Source organism: Triturus cristatus, chromosome 7, assembly GCF_964204655.1.
Source record: "Triturus cristatus chromosome 7, aTriCri1.1, whole genome shotgun sequence".
Classification (NCBI taxonomy): Eukaryota; Metazoa; Chordata; class Amphibia; order Caudata; family Salamandridae; genus Triturus; species Triturus cristatus.
In genome coordinates, this window is record NC_140590.1 from 621,966,823 (window position 1) to 621,985,421 (window position 18,599).

Below are 18,599 nucleotides of genomic sequence, written 5' to 3' on the forward strand. Positions count from 1 at the left end.
AGAAAATGAGAGCACGGATGTTGGAACCTGGCCCTCTCTGCAGGTTCACCCCAAACTTTTTTTGCCTTTACCTCTCTTGTTTTCTGAACTTGTTTTTGTTGGCTTTTAGGACTCTGTACTTTACCACTGCTAACCAGTGCAAAAGTGCTTGTGCTCTATCCTTTAAACGTGGTGAAATTTGCTTACACCCAACTGGCACATTTAATTTACTAGTAAGTCCCGAGTAAAGTGGTACTACATGTACCCAAGGCCTGTAAATTAAATGCTACTAGTTAGCTAGCCTGTAGCACTTATTGTGCCACCCACTTAAGTAGTCTTTTAAACATGTTTCAGGCATGCAACTGCAGCTTGTGTGTGCAGTTTTAAACTGCCATTTCTGGCAAAATGAACCTCTAGACAGCCCTAAACCGTCCTTTTTAACACATATAAGTCACCCCTAGGGTAGGCCCTAAACAGCCCATATGGTAGGGTGCATTGTATTTAAGATGTTAGGCAGGTACTTTTATAAGACCTGATAGTGAAAAGCTCTCACATTTGTTTTCCACTATTGCAAGGCCTACCTCTCCCCTAGGATAACATACAGTTGACTTGTTACATTTAATAAGTGATAACTTTTGCATGGGAGCAGTTGTCATGTTTGGTGTCTGAGAAACTGTAATTTAAAACCCTCTGTAATGGTAAAGTCGGATTTTAAGTCACAAATCTGAAAATGCCGCTTTTAGAAGGTTGGCATTTTCTTTTACTGACATTTGGTGCCCGCAGCCTGTTCCTGGGTCAAACACAACTAGGTGTAGTTATTAGTCCCAGATGGAGGGTCTGCATGTGGGCAGGATGGGTTCTCCTGGTTTAATGGGGGAGGGGTGGGGTGGACAGACCTGTCATCTACCATACTTTCACTTCAAAGGCACTGGCCCAGCACTCACAAAGGACTTCACACTAGCCTATTGTGCGCCCAAGAAGACTAGTATCAAGGCAGGGAGGTAGGAAATTCCAGACACCTCTTTAGTGGAAAAACTCGGAAGCTTCTCCCACTTCAAAGGGGGCACCAGGTATAAAAATGGCACCCTCAGACCCACTCTTCAGTACACTCCTCGTACTGTGTATATAATAGAAGAAGGACGCCATGCTGTTTGAGGCCTGCCCTGCATGCTGAGAAGGAAGACTGGGCCTGCACCCTTCATCCCAGGCTAAAGTAACTGCAAGGGTAAGCTGACTGACCTCCTGTTCTGAGCTATGGGGACACAACAAGCTCCAGAGACCTCTCTGCAACTGACCAGCTGACCTGCTGCAGTTGGACCTGCAACGGGACCTGCCTTAGCCCTGATGGTGTCTGCTGGAGTGAGTACCTGATCCCCAAGAGGTGCCTCCCAGGTCCTGAACCCTTGGTGTGGCATCAGTTGAGCTCCTCCACAAAAAGAAATCGTAACATTTTGGGCTCTTTGTGACAGCGAAGGGATCCATTTGTGGCCAAGAACTTGCTGCCCATGCCGACCGCCAACACGAAGTTCCAGTGAACCTGACTCAGCGACCGCCAGCGACATGAGATCTGTGACCGCCAGCGACGTGAGATTTGTACTGTGCTACATACAGCATCGACAGCCAAAGTTGACCTCACGCCAACACGAAACTCCAGCCACGACCATCCGCAGGGCCCGACAGGATCTACAGCGACAAGCAGTTGTGATGGTCTCCCTGTTCCTCACAGCTCGACCACTACAAATGGAACTCTTCACTGTCGACTTTAGAAGATAACCCTTTCATTGAGATTAACCTGGTCCCTGTATCTGGTCCATGCTACATCGCGGTTGGCCGGGACTTGTAACTTTCACCCGTTCTCGTGCAACCAGATAAATGCGAGTGGCACTTCAGGCTTTTAGGTGCTATGCTTACCTGAAAACTTTGAACTTACACATCTCCGGTTCTACTGATTCGATTTTTGTTGGTTTGGTGCCAAACTATTTTTTTAATTTTACTCTATTTTTATAAATTGGTGTGGGTTTTTTCTTTGTTGTGTATTTCAGGTTATTACTGTTTGTGTGCTGCATAAATACTTTACACTTTCCCTTTAAGTTAAACTGGACTGCTTTTGTGGCAAGCCACCAGTGGGTTAAGCCTAGCTTAATTTTGGGAATGTTTATGGTTCACATTGACAGTGATTGTGGCTGTCATTTGAGAAGGACTAACACCTCGGTCAACCAACAACCCAATCCCTCTCAACAGAGTACTTGGATAGTTTTAGAATCCAGCTAGAAGGAATCAGCTCAGATGCATAGTATGTGTAAAAAAATAGAATAAAAGAGAGAAAGAAGGGTGGAGGGGGGGGGGGGGTGGAGACGTAGATTCTATTAGTAAAAACTGAGAACAAAAATAATGAACCAAAAGAAAGACAACAAGTTAAAGATATGCATTCAGTATTTAAAAGGGAGACCACATTTGTGGTTCTTGAAGAATATCTGAAATTGACCGAGTGCAGGAATCCACACATTTAAAGCCCCGCAGCTTAAGGGGTTCCAGTGTATCCTTAAAGTCGTTACCTTCACGGACAAGGTTCTCGGCCGTACTGACTCCATGTTCTATTAGCTTCTGGCAATCATCCAGGGGCTTGATGTTCTGTTGTTCAATCACATCCACTTCCTGCAGCAAGGTCACTAATCTGTCATCCAGCAACTTTGTCAGTGTCCCTTTCAAGTCCTGGAAGTGCTGCTTGAGGACATTTCTCGTTTGGGATGCACTTTCTTTTATCTAAATATAAAAAAATGATGGGAATAAGTTTGAATGTAATGTCAAACAAGGTATATAGATTCAAAGAAACCGCAAAATTGCCATACCAAGCAAAACAAAATCTGTGTTGTACGTCAAACTATTCTAACACTCTTCTTCAATCCCACTCAGTTTTAAGCATCTAGACCGTACTGCCAGTTTACTGTGTATATTACCTGTGGAACAAATATATATACACTATGTAGTTTAACTGTAGTACATGGCCTGTGTGTATATATATGTGAATACGACAGTTAGTGGAAAACATATTCGAAACATCCATCCCACTCCTGATTATATCTGTAATAACCCCCAAGCTTGCTCCAAGAGGGTGACAACATTTACAAACTGGGATTATCACCTCTGGTTTCTTAATCCTGCAAAACTGGTTTTGTTATGTAGTTTAAAAATGACCTCTATAAAGTATCTTATGCACTGAACTGTTTGTTCAATTCATGTTTACACTGTTGTGAATCTATCTAGCTCCTTATTAGTGGTTATTTCACTTTGTCATAATTGTTTTCCTTTATGTTGATTCATTATTGATTTATTACTGTTCTGTACCTTTTTTGAATACGCTAGATAGGGTTAACACACATTAATTTTCTCAAAAAAGGTCTTCTTTGAATAAGAGAATAGTCGTTTTGTAGGATACATTACAAAAATACACTAAGTGAATGTGTTAATATTTGCTGAATTGAATGTAAAATAAACACACGGACCAAGGTAATACATTGATTTGACTTGTTGTTAGAATAAGTGTTTCTGAATAATCACAGCCATGTACCACTGTTGTTTATACAAAATATTTATAAAGTTGCAATGTTCTTGCATAATCATTGTGTGCCTCTGCCTGTCCCTAGAATACAGGTCTGCGCTGGATAACAGCTAGGCTTTGTGTATTCACTCTAGACAGTCACACAAAAAGGGAGCTGAGGTGTACCCTGCATATCTTGATGACCCATCACAAGGTTGATGAGCCTTACTGAGCAAGAGTGGTGCAGGAGCTGACACTTGCACCTAAATAGGGCGCGTAAAAACGGGGGAACCTAATACACCCTTGGAGGCTTGGGCAATTCAAACAGTAGCAAGTAAAGGAACCTACAAGAGATTTTGTTTACAAGAAAAACATTCTGTAGTTATTTGTCAAGGAGTTTCTCTACAGATGAGTCTAATTAAATCACAAACCCAAGTTTTCAATTGAAACAATCAATAAATGAGTAAGAAAAGCACAAACACAGGAGTATCTTCTGTTGAATATACAAAAATATTTATGTGTATTGATTGAATTAAAAAGGGAGTACAAATGAATAATTAATTCAGCAATAAATCATGAAAGGAGGTAAAAAATACAATTAATCCTACAATTCATGAGCAAAACATCTATTCCAGTGAAATCACAAATGACATATCTCCTAGTGAAAATAATGGTCACTTGAACACATTAAGTGTTTTGGAAGTAGATGGTGGAGTCGACGTTTTGGTCTTAAGTGGCATCAGTCCGTCAGACCATCTTCAGGACAGTAGATATTGCACATTAAAAAAAAAATACTTTTCTTGCTGAATGACTCAACACGATTAAATCCTTTTAGTGGGAGTAAATTTCATACTGCTTGTATCAATAGCGGAGCTATCACTGATCTAATGATCAAGGTCAGTCAAGCACGATGGCGGCACTTTCACAGGGAAGTCAAATAACCTCCAGTTACAATATCTTGACAGTGACTATTAGTCAATACGTTGTTCGGAAGCTGGCATCAGTCAGTATTATTGTTTCAATTGAAAACTTGGATTTGTGATTTAATTAGACTCACCTGTAGAGAAACTCCTTGACAAATAACTACAGAATGTTTTTCTTGTAAACAAAATCCCTTGTAGGCGCCTTTACTTGCTACTGCACCTAAATAGGGCTGTGTATGTCCCCACACAAAGTGCTGCATATTTCCCTGTAGTGTGTCTGGATCCAGGATGAGCATTGTCCTGTAAAATACAAAGACGTTTCTTTGAAGTCTCTCTTCTTCAAAAGCCAAAATGGGAATAAGTACTGGACCTGTGACACCATATACTCATAACACTTCTGTACTGAGGGCATTCTGCCAGGAAGAAGAGCTGTGGAGGGACTGTCACTTTGCTGCTTGCTTTGCTGTGTTGGAATGCTGCCTGCTGCTTTTTGCTCGGGAGTAAGACTTTACTCTCTACATCCTGCATCTAAAATTTCTCCAAGGGCTTGACTGAGCATGCCTCCTGTTGCTGAAGTCTCAGGGACAACAAAGACTTCACCTGAATCTTTCTACCAGCACCTGGGCTCCTCAGTTGTGACTCCTGCTCTGCCAAATGGTGCCAAATCCAGTCCTGGGCCCTTGGAAGTGAGTTTTTTTGCTACAACCAAGAAACCAATGCATTGACTCCAAAGAGTCATTTGGGAACGGGCGCATCCCTGAGAGATTGACGCATTGCCCCTGCTAGCACCAAAGCTGTGATCTCCGCTCGAGAGAATGCATGACACAGCGATCTCGACTTACAACGTAGCCCTGACTTTGCCGCAGCGCCTGCAAAGAATCGCAACTGCGTGAGTTCCCAACACCACAAGTCCTTGACGCACAGTTCCAACTCCTACACAGTCCTGGTCCTGCATGGCTTTCAACCGATGCAACACCTGCAGCCCAGCGGTTCGGCATCGACACCGTAGAATCAACACTTTGCACTCTTGACATTGCCGCAACATCGACACAGCGCAGAGTGAGCACAGGCAAACTTTTAGTGCATACCTCTGCCAACCCGAAACCCAATTTATAACACTTGTGACAAAAAAATAGAAATGTTGCACACAAAAAAAAAAGAATTGCTGTATCTATTTCCATTTATGAGACAATTGTATGTATTATTTCGGTTATTATTAGTTCTGATTTACTAAATCAATCATGTTTATAAAGCTCCTATACTTTCTCTACTCATAAGAAGCCTGAAGTTCTAAAACTTCCAAAAGAAAATCACAAATTACCACCAACCTGAAGTCGGTGGTAATTTGTGACTCCTTAAGCCCAAATCGCACAACTTGGGTGCTTCCTACATTGCATTTAAGGAATCGCAATTTGGGATTCCTTAAATGCATTCGCAAAATAGGGAATCGCAAATTTTGCGATTCCTTATTTTGCGAGCGGGTTTTTGTGTGCTACATTGCACACTGCCTAAATTGCGATCACAAACGCTTAAATTCTGCGAATTTCAGCGTTTGCGATCGCAATTTGGCTTCATACATATGGCCCACTGTGTTTAAATGTGTTTTTTGATATATGTTCATTGGTTATGTTTAAGTTGTGTTGTGATATGTAAAACACATTTTTTGTTTTCACTTCTTGTCTTTGTGAATAAGTGTAATTGTACACTATATATCTGTGTGTGCATATATATGTCCTGTTTTAATTTTGAGTATACAATTTTCATGAATTGTCACAAAATCGTTAACATTTTCAGAATTAAATTAGTAATTTCTTGGTATATTTTCTCTAGTTTGGACTTGCTTTGATATTTTTCATTAAATTAAATTCTGTTGCTGCAAAAGCAGGTCCTCGTGGAGGAGCAGCCTGGTTGGAGAACATATGATCAAGCTCAGGAGTTCTAGATACCACACTCTCCATGCCCAATCAGGAGCTGCTAGGATGACTTGGGCCTGTTCAATCCTGATCTTCTTGAGAACTCTGGGCAGTACCAAGTTCCCCTCGAAGTGAAATACGTCTCCAAATGAGAGACGCCTTGGAGACTCCAACATGCAGAACTGCAGACATTGCACGTTCTACTCAGTGGCACACAGATCGGTGCCAAAGTTCTACCCATTTGTGGCAAAGCTTTTGCGGCACCTCTGTGTATAACTACCACTTGTGATCCATGAGGTGTTGACGTCTGAGCTTGTCCACACTAGCATTCAAAGATCCTGCCATGTGGTTCACCACAGGGGAAATTCCATGGTGGCCCAGCCTTTTCCGGAGGCACAAGGCCTCCAGGAACAGGGTCTGAGACCCCCCTACCACGCCCTGTTTGTTGTGGTGTTGTCACTGAGCACCTGTACCTGACTCCCTTTTATAGACGGAAGGAAGGCTTCTACTGCCAGCGAAAGGCCCTCTAGTTTAGGAGACTGATATGAAGCCGGGAATCCGTTGGAGACCAGAGGCATGTGATCTACACCTTTCCCAGATGGCTGCCCAACTGAGAAGTGAGGTGTTGGTCATCAGTATCAGTTTTGGCTCTATTCTGGACTATTGTGGATTAAGTCCTGGAAGTTGAATGACAGTCAAAGGTCTTTGATTATGAAACTACCCTTCACTGGTCAAAACCTTTTTGGTCTAGAATTAGATCAGATTGTGTACAAAGCAGGTGAGAATAAAAAGATAATAAAGCTGTTTCAGTTATCATTGGGAAAGAAGTAATTCTGTCCAGAAAACAACCTAAAATCTTGCAAGAGGCACGTGCCGTTCGGGGCCGGGCCACGTTTGCCCACAAATCCTGGCCAAACATTCCTTCTTGTCAAGAACAAGCAAACAAATGACTATATAGAAGTTGGGGCAAGGTTGCTACAGCTGGATCTGCAATTGGAGATATGTATTGCAGACAAGTGGGTCCTTCAAGTCATCAGATCTGGCTATCAGATCCCCTTTTATGGTGCTCGTCCTCGGGATCGGTTCCTTCCTACACCATTACGAAGAGACTGCTCCGGATTACAGGCAATGGTTCAAAGGATTCAAGCTCTTCTGGACAAAGGTGCAGTGATTTTGGTGCCAAAGGATAAGGAAGAAAAAGGATTTTATTTGATTCTCTTTCTAGTTCCCAAACTCGGTGGCAGATTCCGAACAGGCCTTGACCTCAAAACACTCAACAAATTTAATGTAGCGGAGCATTTCAAGATGATTTCATTATAGACGATTATTCCTCTGTTAGTGAAGGATGATTTTTTGGTCACCTTGGATTTACAGGATGCTTACTTTCACGTGCCCATCTATCCTCACAGTCAAGTGTTTCTTTTGTTTGCTGTTGGAGGGCAACACTTTCAGTTCCAGGCCTTGCCTTTTGGACTGGCAACCCCTCCTAGGGTCTTTACAAAGGCACTAGCCGCAGTAGTAGCCTTGTTGCATCTGCGTAAAGTTTGCAAATGCAAAAATGCAAATTAAGTTTGCAATTTTCCATATCTTGACGGACGGCTTTTCTCTGCTCCCTCTTTCCTAAAGGCCCAAGAAAATGTACAATTTGTTCTCAAGATTCTCCAAGACCTGGGGTTCATCATCACCTACAAGAAGTCACATCTGCATCCATCTCAAGATGGACTGTTCATTGGATTCCAGTTCAAACCAAATCTGGATCAAGTGTACAGCTGTCAGCTATCTTCTTCAGCAATCCTCCCTAGCAGCAAAGACCTGGTGGTTGAGGGTCTCATCTGAAGCCTCTCGTGAATCACGTCCTTTGCCATCGGGAACCATCCTCTCACGACTACATTCAGAAGGTCCCTGTCACAGATCTCATCAAAAGCGATTTAGCTTGGTCACTGGAGGGTGTCAATAGGTCAAGGTGCATTCCCTTTTCTCTTACTTACCCGCATTATCTCACAACCAATGCCAGTTCATGGAGCATACGCAAGGTATTCAAGAATCAAGAAAGGAAGTATCGCTTGTCCAGTTGGCAGGCGAGCCAATCCTCGAATTGTAGGGAATGGACTAAAGTTTGGCAGGCACTTCAGGCATTTGCTACCCACTTGCAAGATGAGAATGTGGTGAAACAATGGACAATCAGGTCACGTGTTCCTATCGGACTCATTAGGGTCGTATGAGGAGAGAGAAGTTGAATCTGACTGTGTCTCAGGTTTCTGCCTGGGCAGAGATTAATCTTCTGGATCAGGTGGGCATGTATATCAAGGGGTCTCAGTCTCAATCTGAACATGCCCTCTTCAGTCACATACCATTTTCTCTCAGGGAATTCAATCGGATATGCGCTATGTACGGAATTCCTTGGATAGATCTTTATGCATTTCCACACAATGCAATGCTTCCAATCTTTTGCTCCGAGACATGGTCTCCTCAAGTGTCGGCTAAAGACGCTCTCTCTGTCCCTGGACCTCATGGAATTCATTATGCTTTCCCTCATAATCCCTCCTTCCGAAGGTGCTTTGGAAGATTCATGAGGAGAAGAACAGGGTAATACTAATTGCTTCCTGTTGACCGTGACAGCCATGGTTCCCTTCTGATGGATATGTCCAAGGGTCAGTATGTTCATCTCTCTATCCATCCATCCATCTCCTCTCCACTTCCCTGTTCTACAGGTAGTCCATCCTCCAACTGACGACCTCGAATGTGAGAGGGTAAGTCTTACTGGGTTGCTCTAAATTGATTGCCCTTGATATACAGACACGGGGGTGCTTTTCATAAATGGTGTTCTGATAAGGATCTAGACCCTCTATCCTGGGATAGTTTTTTGATTTGGGATTTTATGAGCGATGGATTTACAAAGGTGCTTTCTCCTACTACACTTTCTTCTCAGTGGGTGGCCATTAAGGCTCTTAATGTTCATGGTTATTTTTCAAGAGTCCCTCCCCTGGTGTCACGTCTACCTAAGAGTTTGATATAAAACACCAATTGTTTCAGCTCCATTCTCTTATTGAGATCTTTTGATAGCCTTGAAGCATTTACAGCATGCCCCCTTTGAACACATTTCTTTTTTATGGTTATCGGCTAAAACATTACTTCAGCAGGACGATGAGGGGAATTGGGGGCACTTATCTCTTCTTTGCCTTTTATGCGTTTCTTCCCAGATACGGTGGTCCTTAAATGCGATCCTACTTGTATTCCTAAGGTTCACTCCCCCTTTCACTTGAGTCAGGAAGTAGTGCTTCTGAAACGGAGTGTGTTCCTTCCCTATAGATGTCAGGTGTACTTTGTCTGTTTATTCGGATATGACATGGGATTTGGGGAACTCAAGGCCTCTGTTTGTTTCATATGGCACGGCCAACCAGGGTAATAAGTTTTCCACCCAAATTATTAGCATATGAGTTTGCCAGGCTATCTCTCAGGCATACAAATCAGCAGGAGATATTTCCCCTTTTGATATTCAAGGGAGGTCCACTCAGGCACAAGCTGCATCCTGGGCGGAGGCTGAAGGGGCATTCCTTCGTGAGATTTGTCCGGCGGAAACATGGTTGTCCAATCCTACTTTTGTCAAGCATTACCGTTTGGATTGTTCAGATTCTGCAGGGGCATATGGTGCTACTATTTTGAAAACAGCAATGGGGTAATTGTGGTATTATTGTTTTTGAACATTTTTGAGCATCCTTTGTGCCAGTGCAATTCTTACCTGGTATATCCTCACAAGTAGAGACTAAGCTGAGGAGGACAGAGACGAGGGGGTAATGGACTCAACCTTAGTAAGAATACTCAGCAGTGACCAGAGCAGTTACAAAATTGTGTTCAATAGGAAGATTAATAACGAGCAGCAATCAGCAGAACATGATCAGCTAGTCATATTTTCAGTGAAAACATGAGTGAACCTGCACAAAGCAGAAAAACACATACTTCTCTCTTGTGAAAATAAGTTTGGCCCGTTTGCAAGCGCTTTGTACTGAATTCGGCCACTGGAACATGTGTTTTGCAACTACTAGTAAACTTTTACTTGGTTAAATGTCATCTTGGAACTACCTGTTGGTCTAATGTATGTTTCTCCAACCAATCCATCACAAGCAGCTCCCAAATACCTCTAGAGTAGCTCATAGCCTTCATTTTTTTTTTAAAGTTTGATTTTATTAAGGAATAACAAGAGAGAGACAGCAATAAAATGAATAGAACAAATCCTATTTGACATAAAAGTAAGTAAAGTAAGAAAGAATATATAAGGATATAACTATCAAGTTGTATACACAAGAAAAAGTAAATTATAAAAGAGTTCATTTTTAAATAAGCACAAGGTCATATTTACCTTTTAAAGTTAAAGGATGGCTGTGTTTATTTTACATTATTATCATCAGGCTGCAGTGAGCAGGGGCCTAATAATGAGCATTGCTTGAGTCAGATTTATGGCCGAAGCTGGGGCACAGAGGTGAACAACTAAAGCACTAAGGTCTTTAACTCTTAAATAAAAGTCCTTGTCAACCCAATATAGGAGCTGTGAACGAAATGATGTTTCTGAATGCTTTAAAATGGGAGAAAATTGAAATGAAAAGTAACCTCAATGATTAGTTTAACAGTAATTTTTTTTTAAATGAGAGAAATTTAAACTGCAGAAAAGTGTCCCATACTATGAACATGTTTGCAGAAAATGTTATGCACTTTAAATTTCTCCCATTAAAAACAAGCATTTGCAATGCAATAGGTCTCGCATTTGCGAGAGTTAGAGCTATTGGTGTTGTAAATGGTAATGTCTTTTACCTATGTGTTTTTGTTTGGAGTGTTGTGAATGTCTGTGCGGTGGAGAGGAAATATGTGGGTTGGATTGAAATTGTTAGTTGTGGAATTGTGTGGGGTGGTATTGTGTGGTGTGTAGTGTATTTATTTTGTGGAATTATGTGGCATGGTGAATAGATAGGGGGGAAGAGATGCAGAGAATAGATAGACAGAAAGACAGAGAGGGCTAGGTAGTTTGTGCACAAAATGGTGAATGAACACCAGACAGAGGAGCAGAAAGAGTGTGTGAGAAAGAGAGGAAGAAGGGGAGAACAGGCCGCAGAAATATAAAGAGGGAGCGCGTATATATGCAGAAGGCACCCTAAGAGGAGGAGGAGAGCGTGGGATTGGGGGATGAAAACCTTGAAAAGCCACGGGAAAGATATTGTGCTCGAAGACCTTAAGTGAACCGCATGAGCAGGCGTAAAGAGTGCTTGAGCGAGTGAAAGAGTGGTGAGAGATGGCATGAGAGAAAGAGTGAGAGAGGGACATGTGGAAGGGGCACCCGGAGGGGGAGGGGGGGGGCAAAAGTTGAGCTAGTGCACAGCCTGAGGAGGTACAGGAAGGCAGCATGTATGAGCATGCTGTATACAAAGGAGATAGAGAGTGAGGGAGGGAGGGATGAGAGGGGACAGTGGGATTGCGGGATGAGAGGGGGTTTTGGGAGTGTGAGGGAGAGATGAGAAGGGCAGTGGGTGTGTTGTGGAGAGATGATAGGTTTGGTGAAAGTGCGAGAGAGAGATGGGTTGCATTGGAATTCTTTGTAGTGGATTTTGTGTGGTATGGAATAGTGTGGTGTGGAGTTGTGGAAATATGTGGCATGGTGCGCTGTAGAATTATGTGGATAGTAATTAAATAGCATTAAGTGTAATTGAATGATGTAAAGTTAGATTGTGAGTTATGGAGTAAATTATGTGGGATGGTAGGGAGCGTCGAGTTTTGACATATTGTGGAGTTGAATTATGTGGTGCGCTGTGAAATTCTGTGGCAAGATGTGGAAAACTGTGTTGTGGATTGGAGGTATACGGTGTGTATATTGCCTGAAATCCCTTTTGTAACGTGGGCTGTACCCTAAATTATGCATCTTACATGTCTGGCGTTTGCTGTTGTCTACATATAGGAATTTGTGCTGGAGGATGTCTAGCGAGTACAAATGCTACGCTAGGCACTGCTGGCTTACTTTTGTGCCATTGTGCGCAGCTAAATCCATGCAGAACATCAATAATTATTGAGAGGACAAAGAAGCCTTCAAATGGGATTACTCCACTTCCAAAAAATGCATACTGGAATCATGAAATGTGTTTCCAAACAGTGGCATAGATGTTCATCTCATCCGCTCTACAAATGTAGGTGTAAGCAGTGCTCACCCTCTGTCCCGTGGCACACAATGTGTGTAGAGGGAGGATAGTGCAAAATTAGACACACATCCGGTGTAATGCAAGTAAGGGCCTAGGGACGCTTGCTGACACACCCAGTGCTTGTAAGTATATCAGCAGTGTGCACCCACCTACATTTATGCAACTGTTGTGGCTCCATGTATACTCCCAACCAGTGCAGTGTTGGGATAGTGTACACTCAGGTGCCTACTTAGTATGAACAGAACTTAGTCTGTACACACTGACTGACATACGCCTGCTGTTTGGAATTTTTTTGACTGTCTACACACCCCTTCTGTGAGCAAATCTACTGGCTCTGTTCACACGCTTACAGACATACACCCAGTGTGTGCATTTCTCATAGACACACAGTGTGCACAGAGCTAGAGAGGTGTTAACTCACAAATACAAATCTAGTTTGTGCCAGTGTCTGGACTGTATGCACTCTCACATTCTCAAACCTAGTGCATGCAGGTATTCTGAATGGGTGTAAATCAAGCACCCAGTGTGCCCCGCAATGGCAGGTATTCACACCTTGTGTTATACACAGTTATACACACATTATTCACAGAGGGCTGAAGAGGTGTTAACCCATAAGCACAAACTGATTTGTGCCAGTGTCGTGACTCTATGCACCACCATGTTCGCACACCCAGTGTATGCAGTTATCGTGACTGTGTGCAAATCAAACACCCACTGTGCACTGGCAATGGCAGGTACACCCACAGTGCCAGCATGTTTCCTGCTAGTGTAAACACTTGGGGCAGCGGCAAAGCATTACCAGCCACACAGAAATTGTACACACAAAGCACTCTGAGAAAGCTGCCCCTCCTAAAACCTTGCAAATCAGTGTACTTGCATAATAATTTGCATATGACTTGAATTTATAATTACACTGAACACGCTAATTATTGCAGCAGAGAGAGTGGGCAGGATGCAGGGCTTCTGTTTAGAGTGCTTCTGTGACAAGTATGTGCAGCTGAGAGAAGGGGGCCCAGAGGTTAGGCAAAGTTGTGTTTTATTTCAGGTGCGAATGGAGCGCGACTAAACCTGCAATGTCACCATACTCATTGACAACTGCATAAACAAGACACAAAAGCAATCTGAATATTGGAACTAGTCTTTCGGGTGTTGTGTACAACTACTCTGTCATTTAGATTCTTAGAGGATCGAGGATCGAGGATCTTACTGTCGATGACTCCGCAATGAACACTTTCAGAAATGAAGCAGAACTTTTTTTTTTTTAATTCAACCACTAGATGGCAGAACGTACACACCACGCGTAAATCTGTATTTTCAGTGTCAATAAGTATTGTTTTTGGAAAGTTATTTATTTCGTTTCTCACGTGCTAGAACTACTGTGTATCCTGCAGGTCAGTAACCCTAACTCATTGTGTATTTATGTACCGCGTGGTGTGTATGTCCGTTTACCAATGAAACCCTCTTCAAGGCCCTCTGGACTAGGGCCCCTCTCCGCCTTCCAAAACTAGAGAGGAGACGCCATGCGCGTGCCCATCGCCTGTCCGGGTGCGCACATGGTTTGTCTCCCTTTGCGCCCCAAAGTGACGACAATAGAGTCTCGCCAAGCGAAGCAGCTGCGCTGCATTCGCTAGGCGAGACCTAAAAAGTGATTGTATGTTTGTGATATATATGTAACAGTACCACATATGGTGAAAGTTATGTCCTGTCCTGCAAGTACATACAACTCAGGCTCTCAGTCACCCATATAAATATATCCCATTCATATGCATACATGTCCATTTATCCCCAAAGACCACGCTCACTGACACACGTGTCAGCCCTGTTATGGTGCTTCTGGTAAAAGTATTTTGTTCAAACCATAGTGTCTGGCTCTATGGACATTAGGCTTAAAGTCATTGAAGCTGGGCGTGGGGGTGTCTGGTAACAATGCGCAAGTTGCTTGGTGTTATATTTATTTTATGCACAGCCTTTTGAGTGCATGCATATAGCTCATGCCAGGCATGTTCACAGTCTCCATGGAAGTAATGTTCTATTGTGGTCAGTTCGAGACTAGGAGCAGACTCGCAGGCTGCACTGTTGGTAGTGTGTTACTCTACACAGTAAAAGAAGTTAAGGAGCAGTGGCGTTTCATCTTCATTTAACACTGGTGACTAGCAGAGCTGGAATTGGGAATGAGTTGGGGTTGCTCAAAGAGTTTGAGCATCGAACTGTAAAAAACAGTAAGGTGACACCCTGTGTGCATAGAGTGCACAAAGTTCCACACTTGATGCTCAAGCATCTTAAGGAGGAGTTAGGCTGTTGGATATGAAGGTCATTGAGGAGATCGTGGCATCAGAGTGGTTGGCGCTGATAGTTTTGGCACCCAAGGATGGAGGGAAGTGCATCAGGATGTGTGTGGACTTAACCAGTCTTAAAAAGTGAATTTGGGTGGCTCACCAACAATTCCCCAACATTCTGGTGCGTCTCACCATGCTGAAGGGGGTAACATTTTTCTCTGTCCTGGACCTCTCCTCAGCCTTTCACCAGGTGCAGCTCCATCAAGAATCAAGGCATCTCAACCCGCTTGTAATGCCATTGGGAGCTTACCGATTTATAAGGATGCCATTTGGGTTGGCATCTGTCGCAGCCGGTTTCCAGAGAATAATGAAGCTGGCCCTGAGACAAATACCGAACATTTTCTTCTTCCAGGACGATATTCTGGTTTAAGGCAAGGATATGGGTGAGCACAATGAGATCTTGTGAAGGGTGTTGAGGAGACTGGAAGTGAAGGGGCTCACGGTTAAGAAGCAAAAGTGCAGGATTGGAGTGACTTCTGTTACCTATCTGGTCCACATCATATTCGAGGCATTCAACCCAATTTGGAATTGGCTGATAGCATTGTGGGTGCCCCCGTTCCCACCGATATGGAACATGTGATATCTTTCTTCGGGCTTGCTGAGATTTATTCCAAGTTCATTAATGGATTTCCCAGTGTAATTGAGCCCATAAGATCAATTTTCTTGAAGAAAAATGGGAGTCCACTTTGCATGTGGCATTTCAAACAGTGAAATTGGGGATAAACAAGATGCCTACCCTAGGTAATACTGACATTAGGAGAAAGACTATCTAGACCACCAATGCCAGCTTAAAGGGTCTGGGAGCAGTCCTTTCTTGGGTTAAAGGGTGAAAAAAGAAAGTGGTGGTGTTTGCCTCCAGAGGCCTTAAGAAGTTTGAGGAGCATTAATCATATATTGAGAGGGAGGCCCTAGCAATAGTATGGACGGAGAGACACTTCAAGTTTTAAGTGTGGGGAATTCTCTTTTTGTTGAGGACTGACCATTGGTTCAAGATTTCTCCTGCGGCCAAAGTGAAAGAGTGACTCCTAAAGTGAAGTGGAGTGAAGATTTGGAGTTCAACTTCCAAGCTCAATACCTTCCGGGAAAGGCTAACAAGACTGCTGACTGTTTGTCATGCTTACCCCTAGGAGATGTAAAGGAGGTGTGAAGTGATGATTCGGATTGTCTGAGTTGAGTAAGGAGGGAACCTACAATCAAGAGGGATGCGTGGATAAAGAGCGGTGAGGAGGAAGAATGGTTTTCAACTATTAAAACCTATGTTGTGAAGGGCTGGCCTGACTACAAGGGGTTTAATCCTGAATTAAGACCTTTCTGGTCTGTGAGGGATGAGCTCACAATATTTCAATATCCACAAACTGATCCAAGCACTCAAGTTGTAAAAAATCATCAAAATGCAGTCCAACAGTCAATGGTACAAAGTCCACTTTAATCCAATTCATCCGATCAAGCCAAAAGAGGTGTGCTCCATACATCTTCACATGAGACACTTGCAGAATTTCACACAGCCAATGAAATGCCAAACACTAGTAGAATTGTACAACCAGCATGTAACAGATCAGCCACCACGCGTTTCGTCAATTGGCATGCAATACCTCAACTTCTTCTGGGCTGTAAACATTTAAATAAGGGATATCAAAATAAAATAACATAACCAAAAAGGCAATACCTTCACCCATGTCAGGCATATAGGGAGTACTGAAAATTGAGAAAGAGAAAAAAATAATAAACACTAATAATAACAAAAGGATCAACCTGATACATTATAACCCATCATGCAACAACACATTCCAGTTGGTAAAATATACAAATGCTAATGAGATCAAAAAGAATATTTATGTAAAATAAACATTCAACATGTGTGAAGAGTAGTTGCAATATATGCCCATTCCATGATAAATAGACACAGGAGAGTACCATACTCCCTAGCATGCACAAGTATTTTTGCCACAAGTGCCAGACCTCAGAATTGAGTAGAAAGATGTGATACGGCAGATATGAGTACATACGTATCCTCAGTAACCTGCTATGTAGTTAGGGATCCATTTGATTGAAGGAAGTGGCCCTTAGGGGACACTCGGGTTACTTACAACCACCTGCTATGCCTTCCCAAGAATGGAGAGTCGGTCAGACAGTAGAGAATACAAACAAGCTTTTATTAGCAAAACTCTGCAGAGGAGTCCAATCTGACCTCCACCCTAAGATGTCTGCCGAGGGACTGGCTCCCAAACGGCCTGCAATGCATGATCATTCCTCCAAGAACCCCCCCAACCACGCCCACAGTGGAAAGTTACCGGCTCAGGCTGAAAATGAACAAAGGAGCACAGAAGGATGGGCTACCACCTGCCAGATGGGTACATGCTATCTGCAGTCCATGGTTACCGCGCTGAGTCTCAGCGTCTCTTAAGGTGGGAGTAGAACTACACACCTGGATAGGTATGCGAGGGCAGAATGGCCTATTCATTAGTAAGTCAGGAAGCAGCCTTGAACAGAAAAGAAAATAATAACTAAACACAGTGTTCTGCTGAGGCAGGCAATACGAATAATGAGGCCTAGTTCAGACACAGCTAAGCAGCCTAATAGGAATTACGAAATATAAAATGGAGTCACACTTGCTAACTAAAGTTTGCACGTTGCAGGGATAACTCAGTGGGTTGCATAACGTGAATACAAATGGCGTCTATTTAGCCACACACTGCTAACCTAATGTAGTATGAAACGAGTACATAGCAGGAATGGGAATTTCAAACCTAACACGATGAAAGGAATTATATCAGGATAACCGGCTCAGAGATACTGGCATCAAAAGTCAGTAGATTATTAAAGTTTGTGGATACAGTTTGTCCCTCTTTTTAGAGGGTCATATAACGGCTGTTTTGGTAACCAAACCTTTTTTCTTGAGCACCATTTACCGATATTCGTGTTGTTCTACTTTCCTCATACATTGTGCAGAGCGCATAGTGTTGCTTTTTTGACCTGGTGACCAAAGTATATATAATCATAATATTTCAAGGTGACCTTATGAGAGGGTAATCCACCAAGGGCATGAGATCCTTAGCGATCAATCTAAGTCATGAGGGGCATCTAGGCAGAAGCCGAACTAACATCCGTGTCCGTGATAGGTACTGGTGGCTAGGCATGGACCATCAGATAGAACAGGTGGTAAACGAATGTGGTTGGTGTGCTTCCAAGTCTCACATAGCGGTACAAAAGGGAGTGGTGATGGACGGAGCATCAGAACCAATCAAACACTCACACCCAGTCAACATATTCGGGTTTGATCCATCACCGTTCTTTAGCCCACTCTGCCACCCCAGTTCAGACATGGCCATATGCAAATCAGTCTGACCCTGTGCCTCATGGGAACAGTCCAGCCCGAACTGCCAAGCCATGCCTTCCCTGGACCAGAAACAAGCTTCCTAGGACCGGTTTCTGGCATTTCAGCCGTCTTCAGCCAGGCTTGCTTGAATCCAGTGGCAAAGTGAGCAAGGGACTCACGTCTGAGCATACCCTGCCAACTTATGGCGAACAAAGCGGTACAAAAGGGGGTGGTGATGGACGGAGCATCAGAACCAATCAAACACTCACACCCAGTCAACAGATCTGGGTTTGATCCATCACCGGTCTTTCACAAAGCAAATAATGCTCCTTTATCACCAGTTTCTGTGCGGGAAGAGCCATGGACAAAGTTGGGTCTGGACATCATGGGACCTTTCGAGTTATTGCAGTCGACT

At 43.2% G+C, this 18,599-nt stretch overlaps 1 protein-coding gene across 1 annotated transcript in view; it reads right to left on the reverse strand.

Annotated features, from left to right (window-relative positions):
* Positions 1-18,599, reverse strand: part of CRLF3 (cytokine receptor like factor 3) — a 242,802-nt gene that overhangs the window by 80,833 nt on the left and 143,370 nt on the right. Inside the window, exon 2 of the mRNA XM_085617194.1 lies at positions 2,535-2,742. Coding sequence (XP_085473320.1) covers positions 2,535-2,742 — 208 coding nt within the window. The remainder of the gene's footprint in view (positions 1-2,534; positions 2,743-18,599) is intronic.